The 21,374-nt window shown below is 51.0% G+C and overlaps 7 protein-coding genes across 7 annotated transcripts; 4 read left to right on the top strand and 3 right to left on the bottom strand.

Annotated features, from left to right (window-relative positions):
- Nucleotides 1–982: 982 nt before the first annotated feature.
- Nucleotides 983–4,151, top strand: BO79DRAFT_175780 (Hsp70 family protein). The gene is made up of 4 exons (XM_025679817.1): nucleotides 983–2,046; nucleotides 2,123–3,055; nucleotides 3,113–3,551; nucleotides 3,608–4,151. The coding sequence occupies exons 1-4, from the start codon at nucleotides 1,450–1,452 to the stop codon at nucleotides 3,805–3,807; spliced, it is 2,169 nt and encodes a 722-aa protein (XP_025538260.1). The 5' UTR covers nucleotides 983–1,449; the 3' UTR covers nucleotides 3,808–4,151.
- A 739-nt stretch (nucleotides 4,152–4,890) lies between these two features.
- BO79DRAFT_209817 (endonuclease/exonuclease/phosphatase family protein) lies at nucleotides 4,891–6,192 on the bottom strand. Its single transcript, XM_025682678.1, has one exon. The coding sequence runs from the start codon at nucleotides 6,032–6,034 to the stop codon at nucleotides 5,033–5,035; it is 1,002 nt and encodes a 333-aa protein (XP_025538259.1). The 5' UTR covers nucleotides 6,035–6,192; the 3' UTR covers nucleotides 4,891–5,032.
- Nucleotides 6,193–9,272: 3,080 nt separating this feature from the next.
- On the top strand, nucleotides 9,273–10,914 carry BO79DRAFT_246319 (heme-dependent oxidative N-demethylase family protein). The gene is made up of 3 exons (XM_025685551.1): nucleotides 9,273–9,953; nucleotides 10,011–10,133; nucleotides 10,212–10,914. The coding sequence occupies exons 1-3, from the start codon at nucleotides 9,403–9,405 to the stop codon at nucleotides 10,612–10,614; spliced, it is 1,077 nt and encodes a 358-aa protein (XP_025538258.1). The 5' UTR covers nucleotides 9,273–9,402; the 3' UTR covers nucleotides 10,615–10,914.
- Nucleotides 10,915–11,112: 198 nt separating this feature from the next.
- Nucleotides 11,113–12,543, bottom strand: BO79DRAFT_175772 (acyl-CoA thioesterase II). Its single transcript, XM_025679816.1, has 4 exons — nucleotides 12,396–12,543; nucleotides 11,903–12,332; nucleotides 11,331–11,848; nucleotides 11,113–11,275 (listed from the first exon to the last, which is right to left on the bottom strand). Exons 1-4 carry the CDS (start codon nucleotides 12,495–12,497, stop codon nucleotides 11,228–11,230), a joined length of 1,098 nt encoding a protein of 365 aa, XP_025538257.1. The 5' UTR covers nucleotides 12,498–12,543; the 3' UTR covers nucleotides 11,113–11,227.
- A 433-nt stretch (nucleotides 12,544–12,976) lies between these two features.
- On the bottom strand, nucleotides 12,977–14,571 carry BO79DRAFT_209814 (uncharacterized protein). Its single transcript, XM_025682677.1, has 3 exons — nucleotides 14,057–14,571; nucleotides 13,928–14,005; nucleotides 12,977–13,861 (listed from the first exon to the last, which is right to left on the bottom strand). Exons 1-3 carry the CDS (start codon nucleotides 14,521–14,523, stop codon nucleotides 13,054–13,056), a joined length of 1,353 nt encoding a protein of 450 aa, XP_025538256.1. The 5' UTR covers nucleotides 14,524–14,571; the 3' UTR covers nucleotides 12,977–13,053.
- A 744-nt stretch (nucleotides 14,572–15,315) lies between these two features.
- BO79DRAFT_269282 (FAD/NAD(P)-binding domain-containing protein) lies at nucleotides 15,316–19,581 on the top strand. The gene is made up of 8 exons (XM_025687183.1): nucleotides 15,316–15,901; nucleotides 15,991–16,531; nucleotides 16,584–16,924; nucleotides 16,980–17,166; nucleotides 17,223–17,461; nucleotides 17,512–17,760; nucleotides 17,817–18,993; nucleotides 19,053–19,581. Exons 1-8 carry the CDS (start codon nucleotides 15,349–15,351, stop codon nucleotides 19,492–19,494), a joined length of 3,729 nt encoding a protein of 1,242 aa, XP_025538255.1. The 5' UTR covers nucleotides 15,316–15,348; the 3' UTR covers nucleotides 19,495–19,581.
- A 214-nt stretch (nucleotides 19,582–19,795) lies between these two features.
- BO79DRAFT_209812 (GPI-anchor transamidase) lies at nucleotides 19,796–21,216 on the top strand. The gene has a single exon (XM_025682676.1). The coding sequence runs from the start codon at nucleotides 19,829–19,831 to the stop codon at nucleotides 21,035–21,037; it is 1,209 nt and encodes a 402-aa protein (XP_025538254.1). The 5' UTR covers nucleotides 19,796–19,828; the 3' UTR covers nucleotides 21,038–21,216.
- Nucleotides 21,217–21,374: the final 158 nt, after the last annotated feature.

Here is a 21,374-nt window from a genome sequence, read left to right as displayed (position 1 = left end):
CAAGCAGCAAGCAGCCAGTCAACAGGGGAACAAAAGATGTGGGATGTTGGTCTGGTGTTGTGTCATGAAAGATACCATACGGAAATAAAACCAGATCGGTGATACGGGACACAGATTTTCAGCCGCAGACAACGAAACAAAGAAGAGGGAATAAGACAGTTGACAGACAGAGAGACAGAGACAGACAAGGCTGGCGAAGGCTTAGCGGGCGTGGCTGAACCCGCCGGTTCCTTGGGGCCATTCCTTGGAGTGTGTCCACTCCGTCCATGGGAGGCTAAGTAAATATGTACTAGTAAGTCAGAGGATGAGTGGAGTGGACGGCCAAACAAAGGACAGGACACAGTCCGGGCAGATGCAGATCCACCCACAACAAGAAGACGGATCGGCTCAACTGCCAACACTCGATTTTAAGGGATCATCGGGTGTCAATCTCGAGTTAAACAAAAGTACTTAGGGTTATAGACGAGGAGGCTGGGAAGATGAGAATCGGGATGAAATCAATTCAATCTCTCGGAAAGGGAATCCTTACGCCGAGGCCAAACTGGGGGTTCCTTTCAGTATCAGACCATACCGTACCGTATGGTATCATACATCCATAATAGAATCAGGTTGAGAAAGAATCATGTTCAACCATGAATTTACCAACTGTGTCTGGTCGAGATAAAACTATATTACTTGGATTGTTTTCTTTTTCTTCTTGATGGCATCCAGACCCGTCAAGACAGAACCCTGAGAGTTAGTTACCGTCATTAGGAGTAGTCGGAGAATTTGGGGAAGGGGAATCCAGGGTTGACAGAACAGACATGATCCAGTCGGGCGTTATCGCGACCCTCTCAATTTAATCATTCCAGAGCACGGATTCCCTGCCATCAAATCAATCCCAAATCTCACTCTTCATAAGCAATGATTTAACTAGTTAATTAGCTGGGCGTTTAGTAGTTAGTTGGTTCTTTTTCGCTTTCTCTTTTTCTTACCTTTACCCTTTCCATCCCCCCTTTCGAGGCTGAATCTACCCGATCCTTGACATTCTCATCGCATCGCATCTCCCCCGCAATCAATTTGGTGACAAAGTTCAGTTAACTTTCCCGTCTGTTTGTGTTTAGTTTAAACTGTTGTTGTTGTTGCTCCTCCTCCTCCTCTTCCTCCGACTCCGCCTCAATCGATTCCACGCCCACTTTTTCCTGCCATTCCCATTCCAATCCTTTTGGGGGAGGAGAGAGTCACTCACTCACTCCCTTCTCTTGTCCTTCGTTCTTACCTGCTTTGCTCTGCTGCCTTAACCCATCTGACCCGCTTACTCTCTCCCTCCATTCTTTCCCTCCCCCCTCTTCCTTCCTTCCTTCCCTTTCCTCTCCTCTCCTCTCATTCCCTCCCCTCCTTCCCTTATTTCCCCCCCCCCCAATCTGCATCCTCCCTCCGTGCCATCATCCGGTCTTCCACATCGACCTGATGAGCTCACGGTTGAACTTCAAATCGTTCACCTTCGGGACGAAGCGCAACAAGAACCACTCGCCTGTGCAGCACAGTCAACCTGTGAACGCTCCTTCTACCAACACCCTCGTCGCCGCTCCCTCCTCGGCCACTTCGCCCAGCTCTCCTCCCTCCGGTACCAGTTCCTCGACCACCAGCCTCCCCATGAATAACCAGAATACTTTGGGGCGCCCCCCGAGCTACACCTACAACACCGCCGGCCGGCCCACCAGCCCTCTGCCGCCAGGCCAGCCTATGCCTCACCACCCTCCGCCGTTAAACACCAACCTACCGTATCCTCAGTCCTCCATGGCCCCCATGGGTGCTCCCCCCGGCTACGGGTTACAACAGCAGCTCGGTCCTGGCATGGCTCCCGGCCTTCACCAACCCCAGTACGGCGTGCGGAACCCCGCCGTCGAAGTAGAAGGCGCCGGCCGGAGTAAGGCACAGTTGATTGTGGGAATCGATTTTGGCACGACATTCTCCGGTGTGGCTTTTGCATTCGCGACCAACAACGAGGCGAGAGAGGACATTATCACAGAGTGGCCTGGCGCAGGCACTCACACCAAACAAAAGGTGCCGAGAAGCGCCCCTCCCCTCACTTCCGCACATGACCAGCTTACTGACCAGATTATTTGCTTGGCTCGTCTAGATCCCGACCGTTCTGTACTACGATCAGTACCAAAAGGTGGTGGGTTGGGGCCCGGATATCGCTGATGCTTTGGCCCCCACCGGATACCCGAAGCAAGGGGTACAGAAAGTCGAGTGGTTCAAGCTTCAGCTGATGCTCTCCGGAAACACGTACATTGACCCCATCAACCTGCCGCCTTTGCCTCCGGGCAAGTCGGAGATCGATGTCGCCGCCGACTACCTCTTCAAGCTGCGACAGGCCATGCGGGCCCAACTCCAAAAGACTTTGGGTGAAGTGTTTACCCGTGAAGAGCGAAACATTCGGTACTACATCACCGTACCGGCCATTTGGAACGATGCTGGGAAAGCAGCAACACGAGCCGCCGCCCTCCAGGCCGGCTTCCTGAGAGACGAGAATGACAACCGCCTGACCTTGGTATCCGAACCCGAGGCAGCGGCACTTTTCTGTGCAAAGACCGGTCTGCTGAACCTCAAGATTGGGGACGCCATCCTGATTGTCGATTGTGGAGGTGGTACGGTCGACTTGATTGCGTATGAGGTCGAAGAAGAGCAACCGTTCAGCGTCGCGGAATGCACCGCGGGCTCTGGAGATTCGTGTGGTTCCACCGCGCTCAACCGGAACTTTAGCAACATTCTCCGTGCGAAGATTCGCAAGATGAAATTGCCGGATGGTTCCCGCACGGCAGGCAAGGTTTATGCCAAATGTATCATGGACTTTGAGAATCGGATCAAGGCCGACTTCCGCAACAATGGCCAGAAATGGGCAGTGGATGTCGGAATTGAAGCCGACTTCCCCGACGCAGGCATCGAGGAGGGTTACATGACGTTCACTAACGAGGAGATCCTGCAATGCTTCGAGCCCGTCGTGAATAGGATCCTTGAGCTGGTGCGCAATCAAATCATAGCGATCCAAGCGCAGAACAGGTCACTTCAGGTTTGTACCCACCACCCCGTCCGCCCAGCTGCATTGGAAAGCTAACCAGAAATGCAGAACGTCCTTGTTGTTGGTGGTTTCGGTGCCTCGGAGTATCTTTTCCAGCAGATCAAGCTCCACGTCCCTCCACAATATCAGTCCAAGGTAGTCCGACCGATGGACTCGGTCGCTGCCATCGTCAAAGGTGCCGTAACTGCCGGAATCACCGAGCGGGTGATTACGCACCGTGTAGCACGACGCCATTACCTGATGGCCACGCTGCAACCCTTCAAGGAAGGATATCACCCCGAGCAATACCGTGTTCCTAGTCTTGACGGCCGCGACCGATGCAAGTACACAAGGCAAATTTTCGTGCAGAAGGGCGAGCGGGTGAAAATCGGCGAGCCTGTCAAGGTGAGCTTTTTCCGGCAGGTTGCGCCGGGAGCGACCCTCATGTACGAGGATATTCTGTACGCGTGCGATGAGGATGTTTGTCCCGAGTACACTAAGGATCCACGTAAGTTGCATTTCGGACTGGCTGCCTTGTTGATGGGGTGCTAACGTTGAATGCAGGTATCAAGGAAGTCGTCACCCTCACCTCCGATCTGTCCCGTAAAAACTTGGAGACCGATTTCGAGCGCATGGACACGCCTCAGGGTACTTTTTACCGAGTGTACTTTGACATTTACCTCACACTAGATGGTAGTGAATTCAGCGCAGAGCTTGTCTGTCAGGGCGAAGTGATGGGTCGGTGCCGGGCCAAATTCAGGTAGACGGCGCCCTGCTTGGGTTAGGCAGGCAGGCAGGCAGCAGAGAGCGTTCCTGTATGGATGGTCCGAAAAAAGAACCGACCGAGAGTACAAATCGGGTTGAATGTGGAAGTCCCAACTTTTGTGATACACCAATGATGATCAGCACTGCACTGGGAGGGCGTTTTATATGCTTGAGCTTGCGTCCGTGTGGACGATTTTGGACATGATCATTTTGTTGCGAGCCCCACCGATTTTGGGGCCAATTGTCTGTGTTTTCTTATTCCCCTGGATACCTCTTTGGATGAGCTTTTTGATGAATTCTATTTAATCCCATAATGGCAAAATTATCCATGATGGTTTCTTCCACCGCCGCTGTCACTTTCGGGACCTAGTCATTCTTCCGGGCCGACTACTACTGTACTAGACAGGTCAATAATTACCGTCCAGGTGCATATACCCAATATTAGGGACTACATGATTGGTTATGAAATTGTCCGACATTGAGTTATTTTTTTCCCCCGTCATGCTTATATTATCAGGAACCTCGGTATGAAGTACTATGGTAATTATTGGGCACCATTATGAACAACCATACAGTAGGCATCTCCATAATCCATAGGGAGTACCTGGAGTAACTACTTCTTCTTTAGGTAAAGACTGCTTCTCACGCTCTCTAGAGTAGGAAACCAAGATAAGCCACGTAGTTCCTTTTCAAAGAAGACGGATAACATAGACGTGTACGTTCATGCACGTCTGACGCTGGTGGCTGGTTTGGGATCAAGGCATCCATCATCCATCATCCGTAGATAAAAAATGAAGCTGTCACAACTACTGTATATAGAAAATGTGGGGTGCTTATTGGATGCATTGATAGATGTACATTGGGGAGGATAATGGATCAAGGCATCCCTATTTATTATCCGTATCTAACAAATGAAGCTGTCACAACTACCGTATATAGCAAATGTGGGGTGCTTAATTGGATGCATTGATAGACATATGCATTGGGGAGGACATGGGAGATAGCCATGTCCTTCCTGTCTTGTCTTGTCCTATTATACGCATACAGTGATAGACAGGTGCGTCGGACCAGTTGGGGTTAATGGAATAGTAATGAATGGATGGTAGAGCCACGTGTGTGTGGGTGGTGGGAGGGAGCCTGGGAAGATGTGTGTCCTTACTCAAGAGGTGAATGCATAGAGTAGCTAAGAGAAAGAGAGACTAGAGGGAATGTTTGATGATATGCTTACAAGGGCTCTTTAGCAAGACGTAAGCAGCACTTTAGACCTGAATGGTCACTCCAAGGCATGGGGGTATCCAATTGTCGTAGCAGTTGACCTTGTCCCGCGCTGTTGATTGCACTGGGATGAATAATGTCCATCTCTTGCCCCTTCAGGCCAAGAACGGCCACTTTGTCCAACCGTCCTGGAGGGAAAGGTTCCCGACCATCAAGACCCCAGGTGAAGCCCGGTTCGTCGGGGTGCAGCTCGTTCCACACATCTACCAGACCGTTGGTGGCCACGAGACTGTCATCCTCTGGGAGGACAGGGTTGAAGTCTCCTGCGACGAAGCCATGTCCGGCACAACGGAGACTACTTGCAACGATGGCGAGCTGCCGCGGACGACAACTTGGCTGGAAAGCAAGAGAGTCCAGATGCACGTTGACCAAACGGACACGGGTAGCGGATTGTGGCATGAAGATATCACAGCAGAGGGCGTCTCGGTCAAACTTACTTGGATAATCAACTCGCCAGACTGGTCCGAGGCATGCTTTGTCTGGGTCCTGACTGTCTGTACTGAAACTGGCTTTGGATAAGAGTATCACGGTGATGAATGCGAGACCCCCATAGTTGCTGAGGTCCCCCTCGTTAGAATACCAATTCTCGCGAATCCAGGGTTCGTTGAGGAGGTAAAACAGTGCTGCCTTAGGGACTTCTTGGAAGAAGAGTATGTTAGGTGGGGGTGTTTGATTGCGTATGGTGGAAATGATGCCGGCCATACGGTCATCGGGAAACTTGGCGGAGGCATCTACATTCCAAGTTACAAGGTTAAGTGCAAATATCTTCAGTTTCGCTTTGTCTGAGGCTGGCATTGTGCTCTCATCGCAAGTCACTGAGGTAGTGGGTGGAAGTGGGCTCCAACAGTTGGAGAGTGCATCGAAGGAGTACCATTCCTGAAAGGTTGGCGGGGCATCCGCATCAGCTGGTAGCGGAGGGGACTGTGTAGAAACATTTGCTGAGGAAGTCATGGTTGTGCAGTGCAGAGACACGTTCCTCACGATCAGCCTAGATGACCCAATTGGGAGGAGTGGAGAGGCTTGGTGATGAGCCTGCAGTGGCAGTTTTCGTTGGATCCGAGGATGAAACAACGAGGGGGGTGACACAGCTGGGGCGAAGTGCTTGCTTGCTCCCTGGGATGAGGACGAGGGGAAGAAAGAAGGAGGAGGGGAAGATGCGTTGGGATGGACGTTGGAGCGAGCCTCCTTGCAATCACATGATGCAGGGGTCATTCACCAGCTGGATCACATGATGGCTTCCAAATCGCTCAAACAGGAAGGCCACTGCATCCACGTTTTCACTCTACTGCGAGGAGACCCTCCAAACCTGTCTGTTGGGCGTCTTCCCCCTTCGTGGCAGCGTCTGTGTTCCGTCGGCTCAATCGATTTCATCATCTTACTAAGATCTAGGCAGCGCCCTGTTCAGCTGCCTTGAAAAAGCCAAGGCCACTAGAGCCCCGTTCAGCAACGGCGGCAGTAAACCCTGGCCATCTGGACTACTTTCTCCCTCTACGAGACGAGACACGCCCTCCCCGATCTAAGCCCGAGTGGTAGCCGGTCTTGTACTTCTGGTCCCAGAGGCTGGGTAAGACGCCCTGACACAAGTACGAATATCTTACCGTACAAGCTGCCCTTTAGGGCGACCGGCCAGTGGCTTATCAGTTACTAAGACCGGTGTAGACCTAGAACTAAGTCTCATTGCCATGCGGAGAATCGTGGAGAACCACCATGGTAGGACCGGCATAGCCGTCCGTGCACGGTGAGTCGATCCTCTTGGGACTTGGACCCAACTTGGGCCTAGTCGAGTCCCACAGCACGGAATTGCAGCTTCCTCGTCCACTCCGATGGCGTGGTCCAGAAAGAGGAGCCCTCGACTTAGTAGGCTCCCAAAGACTCAGACTAGGCCTGAGCTGAGTCAATCCGTCGCTACGGAGTAATGCCGTATGGCCCGCCGAGATTCTTGCAAATCCCTCTTCAATCATTCGACGATCACTGACGAAAGGTGGGTTACCACACCGTGCGCCGGTGTTTTTCTGAGGCCTAGAGAGTCTAGACATGAGTTTTGGCCTGTACCGTATGGACTAAGATAGTAGGCTGTGCCGAAAGGCAGACAATTTTGGGTCCGCAAGCCAGTCAGTCCACTTAGAGCGTCGTCGTCAAGTCAAGGCAGTAGACACTAGGGACTCCCCACTGTCCCATCGTTGCTATCGGCGAGCTGGCGTACAAAAAAGCAAGTTGGGGGCAATGAAAGTCCATTTCGGTCCGAGAGCCCGCTGTGTCTCGGAGGATTTGATACTCTCGGTGGATGAATTTGGACAGATGTGACGAATACAAACTGTAGAGGAGAACCCGAAAAAAGAAAAAGGAAATGCAAGAAAACAGGGTGATTAACCTTGATCTTCTGGCGGAGGAAATCTGAGATCGCCCCAACAATGATGGAAGGGGCAAAGTAAGCAATCCCGAAAGAGTATAGAGAGGATGGGAAAATCAAAAATCAAAAAAAGAAATGAGAGGAAAAGCAAAGAAACGCGGCATAAGCAACGTAAAAGATAAACCAAAAGTGGAAAAAGGAAAAAAAGACTCAAAAGCCAGCTAGATGAGACGAGTGGGAGAAAAAGACGCATTCTTTCTTGAGACACCGCCGTCTTGTCGCACATTGAGAAGAGCAAACGTAACGGACACTGATAATTAGTTCCCAATTAAACTGGACCTGCGGCAAGCGCGCTTTGCGCGAACTGGGGCGGTTGCAGCGCAAAACCCCAGATGGGCTCATTTAGGAAGAGTGGAGAAAAAAACAAAAAGAGTAGATTCTGGACTCGTGCCGGAGGTGGATCGCCCGTCAGGTTATTTCATAATTTTCCATCACGCCCACGCTGAGCATCAACTTACTATGGATGGGATGCACGTCCCAACACAGTAAGTAGAATTCCACTAGCGGATGAGTAGCGTATAGTCTGCGCCAGAGGCCTGGCAGGACTGCAAGGACACCTCACAGTACGTCAGTGCCGACCTGGGGCTTTCTCTTAACGACTTAGCTCCAATATAGTGGCATCGCTGCGCCGGAGCCGACTGACCAGTCGCAGCAACTGGAATGACTAGACTGCCAGCACGTCACTCGAAACAGATGGAGACCAAGCGGTGCCTTCTTTCCATCCCCAGCATGGTAGGCAGGTCCGTAGAATTTCATAGCCGGCTAAGAGGACGTCTATTTGCCATTACGCTGGGAGCTGATGACCCTCCTCCCACTCGGTACCGAGTGGGAAGCCGGCCCACGCAGCATCCCACGCGCTTTCCTTCGGTCATCGTGCCCTCTGTTGCACAGGTGATGATGTATGATTTTCATGCACTCCGGTCTAAAGACATGCTTGACTGGTCCCCGGAGGTGGTCCCAACATACCGGACTGCGCTATTTCTTTCTCATTTCGTAATTCCATCAAGTACGATGTCCCCGTTTCGATGTCGCTGCGTCTGCCCCGGGAAAGAAAAAAAAGACGAATACCGCTGGGGCGGAACCGCAGGAACCTGTTAGACAGGGGAATCATTTCCCCTAGGATCCGATCGGGTTCAGCTCACGAGGTCTTCCAATGGGCGCGCGCACGGACGATATACGCGTGAGCTCCGCCTGACGATTCCATAGGAAGAATGGAAGTAGGGAGTGGTATTATTGTCTCTGTCACAACCCTTGCCCGGCCTAGTACTCTTTCGTATGTGAGTAAGCGCGTTAACTTAGTACCATTTCCCATCCAGGCAAATCAAGACTAGTAGGCACCGGTACCGTCGCAATTGAAGTGACATCCAGCAGCTAGTACATGGGCCGGGCTGCGGATCCAGGGCGGAGACGGACCTGCGCATGGTTTGAGTTTCTCGTCCACATAGAGTTCACTCTCTGATGGATCCTCACCCCCGCGTTTACCACTAAGACCCAGTGGAGCTCGATTGAAATGAATGCTGAGAATTCAGTGGGATCATGTGGATGCTGTCAGGTTCCTTTTCTTTTTTCGGGGCGGCGAATTGCGGCTTTTGCGGGGAAAGACAGAACGTATCAGAACCCAACCCAGCTCCCTGAATCCGGAATGTAGTAGTCCACTTGTAGCTAAATCGTCTGACCCTAATGATGATCTTTGAGACTATGGCTTACTCTCCTGATTATAATTGGAGCCATTGTCCTCGCCGGGAGCAGAGAGTTTCGCCATGTTGAATTCTCCCATTGCCTCTTCCCATCAGACTTGCGACGTGGAGACCTGTATGCGTGAACAATAAAAAGCTTCATCGAAGATCCTCTTCTTTTCTTTTTCCCTTTTCTTCATTCCCTTTTGCTGTGGACTTTCTTCTCAACGGCAATGAATACCCTATCATGTCTTGCGTTGTCGATTTTTCTTCTTTTCATTATCTTCACCAGATACCGAAAGAATCTTTCGTCGTTATGGCGCACAAAACATGCCCAAGAACCGGGTTGCAACGATCTCAAGAAAATGGCTCCTTATCCGGCCCAGCCCATCAAGGGCAGGGAGAGGTATCGAGTCATGATGGACGTTCGAAAATTGGACGTGGAGAACTGGCTCACCGTTGACAAGAACTATATGGACGAGCACGAAGTTAGAAGCCAATTGCTGGAGACAGAGAAGAGCAAGGTCCTCCAATGCCTCCCCGAGTCATACGATGCATGTTTAGAGGCATTGGAGGAGGTAGTTGAATTCCTCTGCCAGCGATTCTCCAATGTGTTCGAACAGAAAAAGTGCGGCGATGAAACGACTGTGCACAACAAGATGACTGGAGAGACATTTTGCTTTGGAGGGAAGAACAAAGACGTCGATCCTCTAGAAATCGCCGTCAGACTGACGATGGAGGACCTGAGTATTCTGATGAAAAACGAGGAGGACGAGTACTATCTGTTAGTCTTAGAATCCTGTTTCCGCATCCAAATAGACCGACTAACCGATATGAATAGCGCCGCCAGCGCAAGCCTTTTCCCCGTTGGCTGGACAGTTCAAGACCGCATTGGGTGGACCATCTCCAAGCTTCACAACCCGGTACCACTGTGGCATCAGCAGGTTGCCAACTCAGTCAGCAAGTAAGTACTCTGGATGTTTTGACTGGCAGTAAAGGCGAATTGCAGAAGCAAGGAGAGAGGCTAACATTCTTACTCCAGATTCTTGGCTCGGCTCACACCGGCATCGCCCATGGAAAGGTCAAACTACTTCGTCGAAGTGAAGCGGCCCGATGAAGATTTATTTGAGATCCTCTATCGACCAACTTCTCTATCTGAGGAGAATCCGGATCCAACGCCGCAAGATATTGTCATTCGTCGCGAGCGGCAAACTTTCCGTCGACTCCCTCGTACCGGAGCACTCGTCTTTGGTGTGAAAACCATCTTGACAACTCTGGACGAGCTGCCGATGCAGGAACTGCAAAACCTTGCCAAAGAGATTAAGAGCTGGCCAGAGTATGTGGGTGAATACAAGGGAAGAGAGGTCTGGGGCCCTAAGGCTCTGGAGTACTGTGAAAAGAAAAGCCGAATGTATCAACAAGACCCTGAAAAGATGATGGTGTAATGGTTGAAGACTAATGAGGTAGGGAAGGAGGGAAGAAGGGGAAGGCGGCGAAAAAGACGCCATCGCATGGGAGGCTTTCTGTTGCATTTTTTGCGTTTTGCATCGCTTCTTGCATTGGGCCATCAAACGGATGGGCGGCTGTCTGATTTGAAAAGTCTCCGGTCAAAGCATTGTTTCTTTATTGTCTGTATTATTCTGCATTTTCATGATACCGTTGACGATCTGCATGACTTGAGCAATCTTGTTGATATATTATAGTTGTTCGCCTGGGAGACTTCAGACCAGCCCAGAATGCACACGCTTCTACCCTTTTATGTGAGAAGGAGCATACTACTTGCTCTCAATTGAAAACTATAGTATCCAGTAGCACCAATGTTTACAGTTGGACTATGTGAATTTCATTTCAGGTGCCAGTAATATATGGATGTGCCCCAAGAGACCAACGAAAGAATCCGACGAGGTATGACTGAAGATGATGGAATATGATCGGTTCGTTGCCGACTATACTATGTACTATTAACCAAATCTATACTATCTAACATAATTTACTCCAGAATACACAAATACGGGTATATCTACTACGACTGGACGTCAACGGCATGTGTCCTCGTCGTCAAAGCTTAGACCGAGGTGGCTCGTCTTGTTTGAGGCGCACGACTCCCTATAAAGCAACTCATTAGACATGTCCTTTCAGTAAAAGCACTCAACACACATACCTCTTGGGTGCATGTAGCGATCAATGTTCCATCCTTTGACCAGATTTTCTGCAGAACCAAACCTCGTCCCTCACCGGCCCAAGGACTCTCCATTTCTGTGAGCATCCATTCGTCTGCCCGGAATGCCCAAGGGTTATGGAAGTGGATCGAGTGATCAAGACTGACCATCATGCCCACTTCCTTATGTTCCTGGGGTGGCTGGTTAGTTACTCTGTGCAAAGCGCCCTCCAAGCGACGGCGTAAATCTGCCGTTTCTTCTTCCTTCAGCTCCTTGAGAGCGCGCGCAATATCCTCATCATCTAGGTCAGACGGGTTCTTGAGCGCATTTAGTGCCTTCTTGAGTTCCTCTGGGGAAGAGAACCGAGGAATGTTGTGAACCCTGGACACAGTGCCAATGAAATAACTGTCGGTCATATATGCAAGGGCGGAAAGATGAGCCTGATGACCACCCGCATCGGAAATCTTGCCCCGTGACCGCATAAATCGTCTCGTTTTCCTCTCCTGAGGAGGACGGTTTCCTGAGACAGTCAGCATATAACCTCAAGCTTTACCGACATACTATGAAGACTGACGATCTATAACCCCCGCTTTCTGTGATTCAAATGGCCCACCGCCCGATTCCTCGAACCTCCTTTTAGACCCCGGTCCAGGCTCCTCTGGCAGAGTGACAGCTGGCATCGAAGATGCATGCTCGAGCTTCTTCTTGCCGCCACTGTTGGCCTTGTTGAAACTCAGTGTTGTGGTGAAGATGGGGCGACCGCGCTGTTTGGCCTGTACCGTCCGCGTGATATAGCTCCTTCCATCACGTACTCGCTCCACGTGGTACAGTATAGGGATTTCGGAGTCACCGGCGAGGAGGAAGTAACAGTGCATGCTATGGACGGCAAAATCGGCGGGAACAGTTCGTAGCGCAGCGGCGAGAGACTGGGCGATGGCAGCACCGCCGTAGATGCCTCGCGCACCAGGCGGATGCCAAAGGGGTCGCGTATTGGTGAACACATCCTGTTGAAAAAGAGAAAACCGTTGGACTCGCGAGAACTAAAGAGATGGGAGGGAAAGACATACTTTCCCCACGTCAATCACCGGGGTCAGCTCTAACACATTCTCAACGGGCGCCTTGGTGGGATCCAACGGCGGAGGTTTGAAAAGAGTCGCTGATTCCGCCATATCTAGTGCTTTTCCGACTCCGAGACAAGTAAGGAGTTGAAACACAGGAATATGCACGAAGCAAAGGAAGAAGAAAGTCTTAAGATCTGGCGGGGGTTAAGGAGGCCGCCTTCACACGCCGGTTCGGTGGAGCACGGGCTTTCCGATTCGGGCAATAGCCGAGGCATCTCGATTCTTCATAATTTTATCGGCATCTCCGGACTTGTGCACGGTTTAACATATATACTGCCATATGACGGAGCAAAGTGTCCTGCAAGTGCAAAGGCACCGGATAATGTCTGAGTGTCCTATTGGAAGGATTTTTGGCAGTGGCCTATTATGTCAACCAGACAGCCGAGGCTTTTTTATCGCAAAAGCAATCATTTACTGAGTACGCGTAAGGCGACAAGCCAGACTTTCAGTTTGGAGCTATCCTCAGCTGCACAACTCAATGACTGCTGTGATAGCAAGGCCAATGATCAAATTACGTATAAATCGCTCTTAGTATCCCACATTCCCGTTCAGAAGAACCTATGGTACAAAAAGCCTATCTCACACCTGCAGATAGAAAGCAAGCTCACGAGACTGGACGGCCACCATTTCGATAGAGCCACAATCTGCTCATTTGGTGCATCTTCAAATTCATATTCAGCCCAACTTTCATGTTCTGCGCACTACCGGAGAGTACCGAGTTCAAACTAGTGCCATCTACTTCCCCAGTGCCTGCGTCCAACAGCCCCGCTGCATCTAGGATCGTGACAGGTCTATCTTCTTCACGCCTATCATGCCGACTTACTATGACATCTGTGTCCATGAAGTCGCCCTCCCGTGGCTCCCGCGTAAACCGGTTGGTTGGGTCAAGTGGGAACATCGTATCAAGATAATGCTGATTGAACTGGTGGCCTGAAGCGGGACTAACGAGCACTTTACCCATGAATCGATTTTCGCGGCGATCCTGGGGCTTACTGTGGTCGAAATTCAGCACCCCAAATCGACATGCAAAATCACGTTTGTTGGCGTAGTGCTCAATGTGTAAGATGCTGCGGTTGTGGATATTGCCAATGATGTCTCCCGTGCGCACATAGCGCATCGCTGCGTTACACGATGCCGTGTCGCGATACGGGTTGTTGAAGTGATTTGCAAGACAGCCAAAGGTGTAGATTTCCAGTTGTCTGATGAGATCCTGTGGTACTTCATCAAGGAGCCAATCCAGGATCATTCCGCCCTCAATACCCCCTTGCGAGTGCAGTATTAACACAACCTTTTTTACCTCTGGCCGGTACAGTGCTCTTCTAACCAACACGTAGCAGTCTCGGACATCATTTGTCGCGTACAACAGACAACGTTGAATGAGGCATTGGATAATGTCAAATATGACACCCGTTCTAACCACTATCAGACATCCATATATGTGGATAGTTTGAACCTTAACAAAGGATGGGGAAGCATACGTTTTATTGTGGACGCCAACTACTGGACGGTGGAATGTCCGCGATATGCGGTCGACGTTATTCTGTAGCCAGTTCCTCCTGATTCGGTCAGTCTTATACTCACAAGATAGGATGGAAAAGAACACTAACCCAACGCAAATTCCATTGAGGAATATCCAATACTCATCCTCATGGCGATTCCACCGTCTTGAGAAATCATCCTCTGTCGACCTGAGACCGTCTGCTGGGATACCCCGGTTCAAAGCGTAGCAGATGAGCGTATTCAAGGCGAGAGCGGTCACAATATACAGAAAGTAGATGCCGAATGGTAGCCAGATAAACAATGGGAGTGAGACAAGAAAGACGAGCTGGAGGACAAACAAAACACAATGAAGACAGATGTCGAAGATATTGGCTAGAGAAGGGTACAGCTCATCCAGACTCCCACATGGCCATGGCGTGAGAGGCAAGAAAATGCATGGTAGGTAGAAGATATTAGAGAGGAAGAGCCACAGATCAGCGAGGAACAACAACAAGGGCGAACCAGTATATTTGGGGTAACTGTTAATATCCTCACCAGATACGGAACCATATACTTGACAAGACCCAGCAGGCATGGTGACAAGTTAGCAACAAAGTGGTCAAGTGTAAAGCTTGTGAAAGTGATGAGACATGGTCTCCTGAGTTTCGTTGTATGAATAGTTGATGGCGGTAGATATAGTTTCCAAGACGTCAAATGATTGTCTCCTCAGGCATCTCATGTGGCAGCCTAGAACTTGACGCACTCGCCGGGATGACCGATCGGGAACCCCGTGGTTTGCCTGGTTTGACGAATGAAGTAATGGCTGGAGGCGCCACGGAATACCTCAAGATGACCAGTCAAGGGCCCCGGATCGTCAAGCTTGAGTTTAATTGACCTAGATTCTCTTCGGCCTGAGGAGCCGAGATTCTCAAGCCACAACATGCCAGATTGTCTGCGGACCGTTACTTTACTTACATCCAGCCACAAAGTCAATTCAGCCTTTCTTTACACACCATTGAACTGGTGGTGTAGCTGCTTGCGGAAACTCTCTTCAGACGACAGTGTTGGTTCAGCCTTAACTATACGATGCGGGCGGGGTCGATTAACGCCCAGAAACTTTTTTTTCGTATGAACATGACGATTGTTCTATGCCGCGACATGTGACGGACTGGAGACCTACTCGTATCGAAATGGGTGAGCAAGGTATCCCATATTCGTGACCGGCCCCATGCTCTTCTCTTACGAATTACTTTCGGAAGCCAAGGCCTGAAATAAGCTGACAAGGCGCCCTGCTCGATTTCGAATTCATCATATACCTGCCTCCGTAGATACTCGGTCTCAGAACAGACAATCTATCAACACGGATAAATCAACTGCAATGCAAGACGGAATCAGAAGTGCGGAGCACATAGTGAATGGGATGAACGGAGTGCACGATGGTCCAAATGGGGGCTCACCCTACAATGGAATTCCGTCCAGAAAGCCTCAAGCTCACTCAGCTAACGGAGCTGATAGCGGACCACAATCCCAAAGCCGTTTCCCCCGTATCTCGATGCCAGTAGAGCTCATGCAAGACTCCTACGATGTGGTGGCCATTGGTTCAGGGTATGGAGGGGGCGTGGCCGCCAGTCGAATGGCCAGAGGAGGGCAGAGCGTCTGCGTCCTCGAGCGAGGGAGGGAGAGATGGCCTGGTGAGTTTCCTGAAAAACTGGAGGATGCGGTGGAGGAGCTTCACATCAGCGGTCAATTCGCTCCCGGCGACAGAAGAAGTATTCCTGGAGCTATGGTTGACGCGGGGAACCCAAATGGCCTATACCACTTCGTGGTAGGCGAAGGCCAGAACGTATATATGGGTAACGGTCTCGGTGGCACCAGCCTTCTGAATGCCAACGTGTTCCTTGAAGCCCATCGCAAAGTGCTGGAAATGGGAGTCTGGCCAGAGGAATTGAGAGGACACGAAGCATGGAAAAAGTGTAAGCATGCACTTTCGTGACCTTTAGATATCGCACAATTCCAGGACCGGGAATTGCTCTCCTTTGGACCCGTTTCTGATGATTTCCAGTTTATGACCGCGCAAGGAGCGTTCTGGAACCTGCCAAGTACCCTCCGACTTTCCCAAAGCTTCTCAAAGCCGACCTTCTCAAAAGGCAATCGGAGCTCATGAGCTGGGGCGATAAATTCCACCGTGTTCCGCAAACAACTCGGTTTGAGGACGGCCCCAACTCTACGGGAGTCTACATGCAGGCATCACAGCTGACGGGAATGGATGCGACTGGTGTCAACGACGGCAGCAAGTCTACAACGCTTGTGAACTATCTCAGTGATGCATGGAATTGGGGTGCCGAGATCTTCTGTAATTGCGAGGTCAGATATGTTGCCAAAGCCCCCGATCGTGAAGAATACATTATATACTTCGCGTGGCGCTCCTGTGGACGAGACCGTTTCAGCACTTTCTTTGACGACCTTATGTGGGTGCATGCAAGAAAATTCGTTTTCTTAGGAGCTGGAAGCATCGGAACCACCGAGATCCTGCTCCGCAGCAGACAGATGGGCTTGGACTTGAGCGATGACGTCGGCACTGAGATGAGCGGCAACGGGGATATGTTGGGCTTTGGGCAAGTTCATCGCTGCGCTTTTCATGGACACAGAACTGAGACGCTGTAACAGGTACAATGCCGACTATGAAGCTAACTGCATAGCTCGTCCTGAACCTACGCCTGAGCGACCCGTAGGACCATGCATAACTTCAGTCCTGGATCTGAGGGATCAGGAAAATGTTCTGGATGGGTTCGTGGTAGAAGACTGTGCAGTACCGTACGCTCTTGCCCCACTCATGTTCAGCATGTTGGAATACTTGCCAGATATGAGACATCCCAAGTACAGTCCTGTTGAGAGTGTAGAGAAGTTTGTCGCACGACTGAAAGGCAAGCTTGGGCCATACGTACCCGAGGGAAGTGTGCAGAAGACTGCCGTATATTTGATCATGTCGCATGACAGTGAGCACCTTGCATGCTTGTCAGTTTATAAGAACTGTTTCTCACAATATTGCAGGTAGCCAAGGCAGACTATCACTCCAGAAAGACAAGCCGGTGCTAACATACTCGGGTGTGGGCCGATCTAAATCTGTATCTCGCATCCACGGTATCCTCGAGAGAATGACAGCTGCTGTCGGTGGAAAGTTTATAGCCAACCCAGTCTGGAGTACTTTGGGTAGGCAGGAGATCACAGTGCATCCCATGTATGTTCATTAGCGGTAGACCCGGCACCAGTTGAAGTACCTAACATTTACCGCAGAGGTGGAGCGCGCATCAGCAAAGACAACACTGGGAACAATGGAGTGGTCAATCACCTTGGGGAAGTATTGAAGGGAAACAGCAGTGAAACGTATGAAGGACTGGTCGTGTGCGACAGCTCTGCGCTGCCAGCAGCTGTTGGCGTCAATCCTTTTGCTACCATTACAGCCTTTGCTGAGAGATCAGTTGAGATGGTAGCCCGGAGGCGAAATATAGCTATCGACTATACCACGAAGAACGGTGGGTACTGGGCAGAGACGAAAACGCTTCTCCCTCGCTAACAGCCTCAGGTCAATTGGACATGTTCGGTACTCCGGCATATCGTTCTCCTCAAGATGCAGAAACCGCGCAACTTGCATACAGGCTTGCGAAAGCCACTGAAAATCAAAACACCGGTGTCGTGTTCTCGGAGATTATGACTGGCTTCATATACACTGGTCATGACGTTAAAGACTTCGAGGTCGCGACGAAGCTTGCTCGAGGTCGCTGCGAGAATGCACGATTCTTCCTGAGCGTCAAAGCATGGAGTGCTGAGGAGCGTGAGTTTATGCTGTTACATATAAGCCTCTAGTCAAATTCCACTGACGCTTTACAGTGGTAAAGAGCAGCCAACATTTGGCAAACTTGACGGGAACATTTACTTGCAACACGCTTGGAGGTGTCTTCTTGGTCCACAGAGGCACCTTCCAACTGTTCAACTACGATGCCCGGCAACCAGACACAGCGAACCTGACCTATAACTTTGACATGATATCGACCAGTGGGAGAAAACTGCATTTTAACGGCTACAAAGTCGTGAACAGTGCATCCTTCCTCAACCCACTTGAACTGTGGAGACAGACCAGCACGCTGTATGTCACCATCACAGATGCGAGCAATATAGTAGTAGGCCGCGGTATGCTGCGCATTCTGCCAGACGATTTCGGTTACGAACTGAAAACCTTCGAAACAAGTGGGCCATCGCTGTGGACAAGGGCCAAATCGGCAGCGAGCTTTCTCGCCTACTTTGCGAAACAGCTTTCCGTGCCATTTCTTTCGGCGCTTGGGCAACTTCAGTGGCCAGACACAACGCTGAACTACGCTTCTAAAGAAGTAACTCCATCCTCCACCATTCCATTGACAGCATCTGACGGAGTTACCACAAACATGGTGATGTGGAATCCCACCTTCCAAGGAAAGGATATTCTGGGCCCTGCCCCAACCTTACTCTTTATACCAGGAGCAGCAGTTGACCACAAGATGTTCGCTCTTCCTACCATAGAGAGGAATGCAGTCGAGTACTTCCGCGAGTCCGGATATCGTATCTACTGCATCACTCATAGAGTCGGACGAGCTCCAATCGCTCGAGAAGGGTACACACCGTATGATGCACGGCGCGATATACACGCTGCTCTTGTCCACATCCGCAAGGTTATCAGCACAATGAGTCCGTCCGAGCCTCCAAAGGTCTACGTGGTGGCCCACTGCGCAGGCTCCCTAGCACTGTCTTGCGGCCTACTGGACGGCACAATCCCTAGTGATTGGATTCAGGGAATCACCGCATCAATGGTTTTCATGAACCCCAAGTTTGGAAAGGTTGATAGTCTTCTGTCCAATTTTCCCACATCCCTATATGCCCGACTGGTCAGTCCGTACTGGGATTGCACCAGTAGCCGCAACGACACTTATATCCAGTCACTGTTGAACCAGGCGTTGCGCTTTTACCCTCAGGGGGAGGTCGGGGAGTCGTGCCGATCGGTCGTCTGCCATCGAAGCGAACTTGTATTTGGCCGGTAAGTGTTCCAAAGACATCTGTGCATCCGCCAGCAACAATCACCTAACAAGACCGCAGTCTTTGGACCCATAAAAACCTCAACGACGCCACGCACACCCAACTCGAACGCTTCCTCGGCGGCACCTCAATGCGTTCCCTTCAATGGCTCATGGAGAGCGGCCGGAAGGAGAGCGTTCTAGCCAACGGGCCAGCTTTCACCAATCTCGTCACGCCGGAAAACCTTGAACGTTTGAAGGGAATTCCGATCTTGTTCCTATCAGGAACTGGAAACATGGTGTTTACTGCCGAGAACACGGATATCTCGTACACGACACTTTGTAATGTGCACGGAAGGGATTGGTACGAGCGGGAAGTCTTCACGGGCAAGGGACATTTGGATGCCTGGATGGGCGCGACAGCCTATCAAGACGTTTATCCGAGGGTGAGACGCCATGTTGATCAGATCATGATGTGGGAACAGGGCTCGGCTGGAAAGATGAACAGGAAGGATATGATGTAGGGATATGAGTGGAACCAGAATGTCTATCTATGTGCTGTTTGGTTTGCGTTGTATGTAATCCGGTCCTATGTACGGAGCAGTCTCTAGTAATATCTACCTCAGGACAGGGTATGCGCGCTGCTTCAAGTCCAATTGATGTAAACACCCCAAACAAGTCAAATAGCTCAAATATCCTGAATACGTCACTTGTGGAACTATGCCATATGCGGTTAAAGCCTTTTTACCCGCATCTCCGCCTTCCTGCCTCAGGAACACCTCCGACTCCCTCCCCGAATGCGGCTTGATTGATCATCATTGCAGGTGTCTGCGATGGTTTAACATCCCATCACCGATCATGTTGACGCCCTACTCAGGACTCCTTCGAGTCCTGCCTTTACTTCTACTCGCCCTCACCGTCACAGTGTCCTCCGAACATACCTCCAACTGGGCCGTCCTCGTCTCAACCTCCCGTTTCTGGTTCAACTACCGTCATCTCGCTAATGTCCTCTCCTTGTACCGCACCGTCAAGCGGTTGGGCATCCCCGACTCGCAGATCATCCTGATGCTCCCCGATGACATGGCCTGTAACCCTCGCAATGCCTTCCCTGGAACCGTTTACAGTAACGCGGATCGCGCCGTTGATCTTTACGGCGACAACATTGAGGTCGACTATCGGGGGTACGAGGTCACCGTGGAGAACTTCATCCGCCTTCTGACGGATCGCCTGGACGAAGATGTACCACGCAGCAAGCGACTAGGCTCCGACGCGGGCAGTAATGTTTTGGTCTACATGACTGGTCACGGCGGCGACCAGTTCCTGAAGTTCCAGGACTCCGAGGAAATTGGGGCCTGGGACCTGGCGGACGCCTTCGGTCAGATGTGGGAAAAGAAGCGCTACCATGAGCTCCTGTTCATGATTGATACCTGTCAGGCCAACACTATGTATACGCATTTCTACTCGCCGAACATCATCGCCACCGGATCCAGTGAGCTTGACCAGTCTTCCTACTCCCACCATGCGGACAACGATGTCGGGGTTGCGGTGATCGATCGCTGGACATACTATGTGTTGGAGTTTTTGGAGACACAGGTGACGAGTGCCAACTCGAAGCTCACGCTGGGCGATTTGTTCGACTCGTACGATGAGTCCAAGATCCATTCCCAGCCGGGCGTCAGGTGGGACCTGTTCCCTGGCGGCGAGCAGGAGGGACGGCTTCGCACCGTGGCAGATTTCTTTGGGAATGTCCAGAACGTCGAAGTCGAGAATGTTAATGCGACCGAGCCAGGCTCGTTGCAGGAGGATTTGATTGAGATTGCCCGACTCGTGAACAAATGGCGCGCCCGCGACCAGGACTATCTCGCCCGGCAGAACGAGTCCTTGGTGTCAAAGGATGCCAGTGCGCATGAGGAATCTTCCCCGCATTACACGGTCAGGACCAAGGTTGGGCCGGCGAAGATGTCGGAGGAATCTACGTGGCAGAAGCGGTTGGTCGGGGTTTCCGTCCTGGGCGCGTGTGCTGCTGTCTGGCTTACGGGATCGATCTTGGGCGGGACCTCGGCTTGATCTTGGGGCAGAATATTGCATTTGATGCGTGTTATAAACTACTTCTGAGTTTACTGACCTGGAGGCTAGAGCATATCTGCACCCGGGGTCTATGTTAACCGGATAGCGCAGGGATGGCGTTTCAGGTGTCCTTTTCTTTCCATACAATCTTGCACCGTTATAATCAGCATAGCATGTACACAGATGAATGCATTGTTTCTTGAACAGACATCCAGCCTAGGGCAAGGCAATATGCTTTGGGACTAAACCCAAGTTCAAGCCACGCTTTGAGGATAAAACCAATAGTTTCGACAGCCAATTTAGGAAAGCCATTCCCATTGCCCCTCGAAACAAGCCC

This window comes from Aspergillus costaricaensis, assembly GCF_003184835.1.
Source record: "Aspergillus costaricaensis CBS 115574 unplaced genomic scaffold BO79scaffold_21, whole genome shotgun sequence".
Lineage (NCBI taxonomy): Eukaryota > Fungi > Ascomycota > Eurotiomycetes > Eurotiales > Aspergillaceae > Aspergillus > Aspergillus costaricensis.
Note: the sequence above shows the minus strand (reverse complement) of the source record. Positions and strands in the feature narration are given on the sequence as shown.

Coding starts and splice junctions, on each gene's coding strand:
- BO79DRAFT_175780 (XM_025679817.1), top strand. CDS start 1,450: ATGAGCTCACGGTTGAACTTCAAATCGTTCACCTTCGGGACGAAGCGC. Junction 3,056..3,112: donor CGCAGAACAGGTCACTTCAG/GTTTGTACCCAC, acceptor CCAGAAATGCAG/AACGTCCTTGTTGTTGGTGG. Junction 3,552..3,607: donor CGAGTACACTAAGGATCCAC/GTAAGTTGCATT, acceptor CGTTGAATGCAG/GTATCAAGGAAGTCGTCACC.
- BO79DRAFT_209817 (XM_025682678.1), bottom strand. CDS start 6,034: ATGACTTCCTCAGCAAATGTTTCTACACAGTCCCCTCCGCTACCAGCT.
- BO79DRAFT_246319 (XM_025685551.1), top strand. CDS start 9,403: ATGAATACCCTATCATGTCTTGCGTTGTCGATTTTTCTTCTTTTCATT. Junction 9,954..10,010: donor GAGGAGGACGAGTACTATCT/GTTAGTCTTAGA, acceptor CGATATGAATAG/CGCCGCCAGCGCAAGCCTTT. Junction 10,134..10,211: donor GTTGCCAACTCAGTCAGCAA/GTAAGTACTCTG, acceptor TTCTTACTCCAG/ATTCTTGGCTCGGCTCACAC.
- BO79DRAFT_175772 (XM_025679816.1), bottom strand. CDS start 12,497: ATGGCGGAATCAGCGACTCTTTTCAAACCTCCGCCGTTGGATCCCACC. Junction 12,333..12,395: donor CGGTGATTGACGTGGGGAAA/GTATGTCTTTCC, acceptor CTTTTTCAACAG/GATGTGTTCACCAATACGCG. Junction 11,849..11,902: donor GAAAGCGGGGGTTATAGATC/GTCAGTCTTCAT, acceptor TGACTGTCTCAG/GAAACCGTCCTCCTCAGGAG.
- BO79DRAFT_209814 (XM_025682677.1), bottom strand. CDS start 14,523: ATGCCTGCTGGGTCTTGTCAAGTATATGGTTCCGTATCTGGTGAGGAT. Junction 14,006..14,056: donor CTCAATGGAATTTGCGTTGG/GTTAGTGTTCTT, acceptor TGACCGAATCAG/GAGGAACTGGCTACAGAATA. Junction 13,862..13,927: donor GTTGGCGTCCACAATAAAAC/GTATGCTTCCCC, acceptor GATAGTGGTTAG/AACGGGTGTCATATTTGACA.
- BO79DRAFT_269282 (XM_025687183.1), top strand. CDS start 15,349: ATGAACGGAGTGCACGATGGTCCAAATGGGGGCTCACCCTACAATGGA. Junction 16,532..16,583: donor ATGAGCGGCAACGGGGATAT/GTTGGGCTTTGG, acceptor CACAGAACTGAG/ACGCTGTAACAGGTACAATG. Junction 17,462..17,511: donor CGACTATACCACGAAGAACG/GTGGGTACTGGG, acceptor TAACAGCCTCAG/GTCAATTGGACATGTTCGGT.
- BO79DRAFT_209812 (XM_025682676.1), top strand. CDS start 19,829: ATGTTGACGCCCTACTCAGGACTCCTTCGAGTCCTGCCTTTACTTCTA.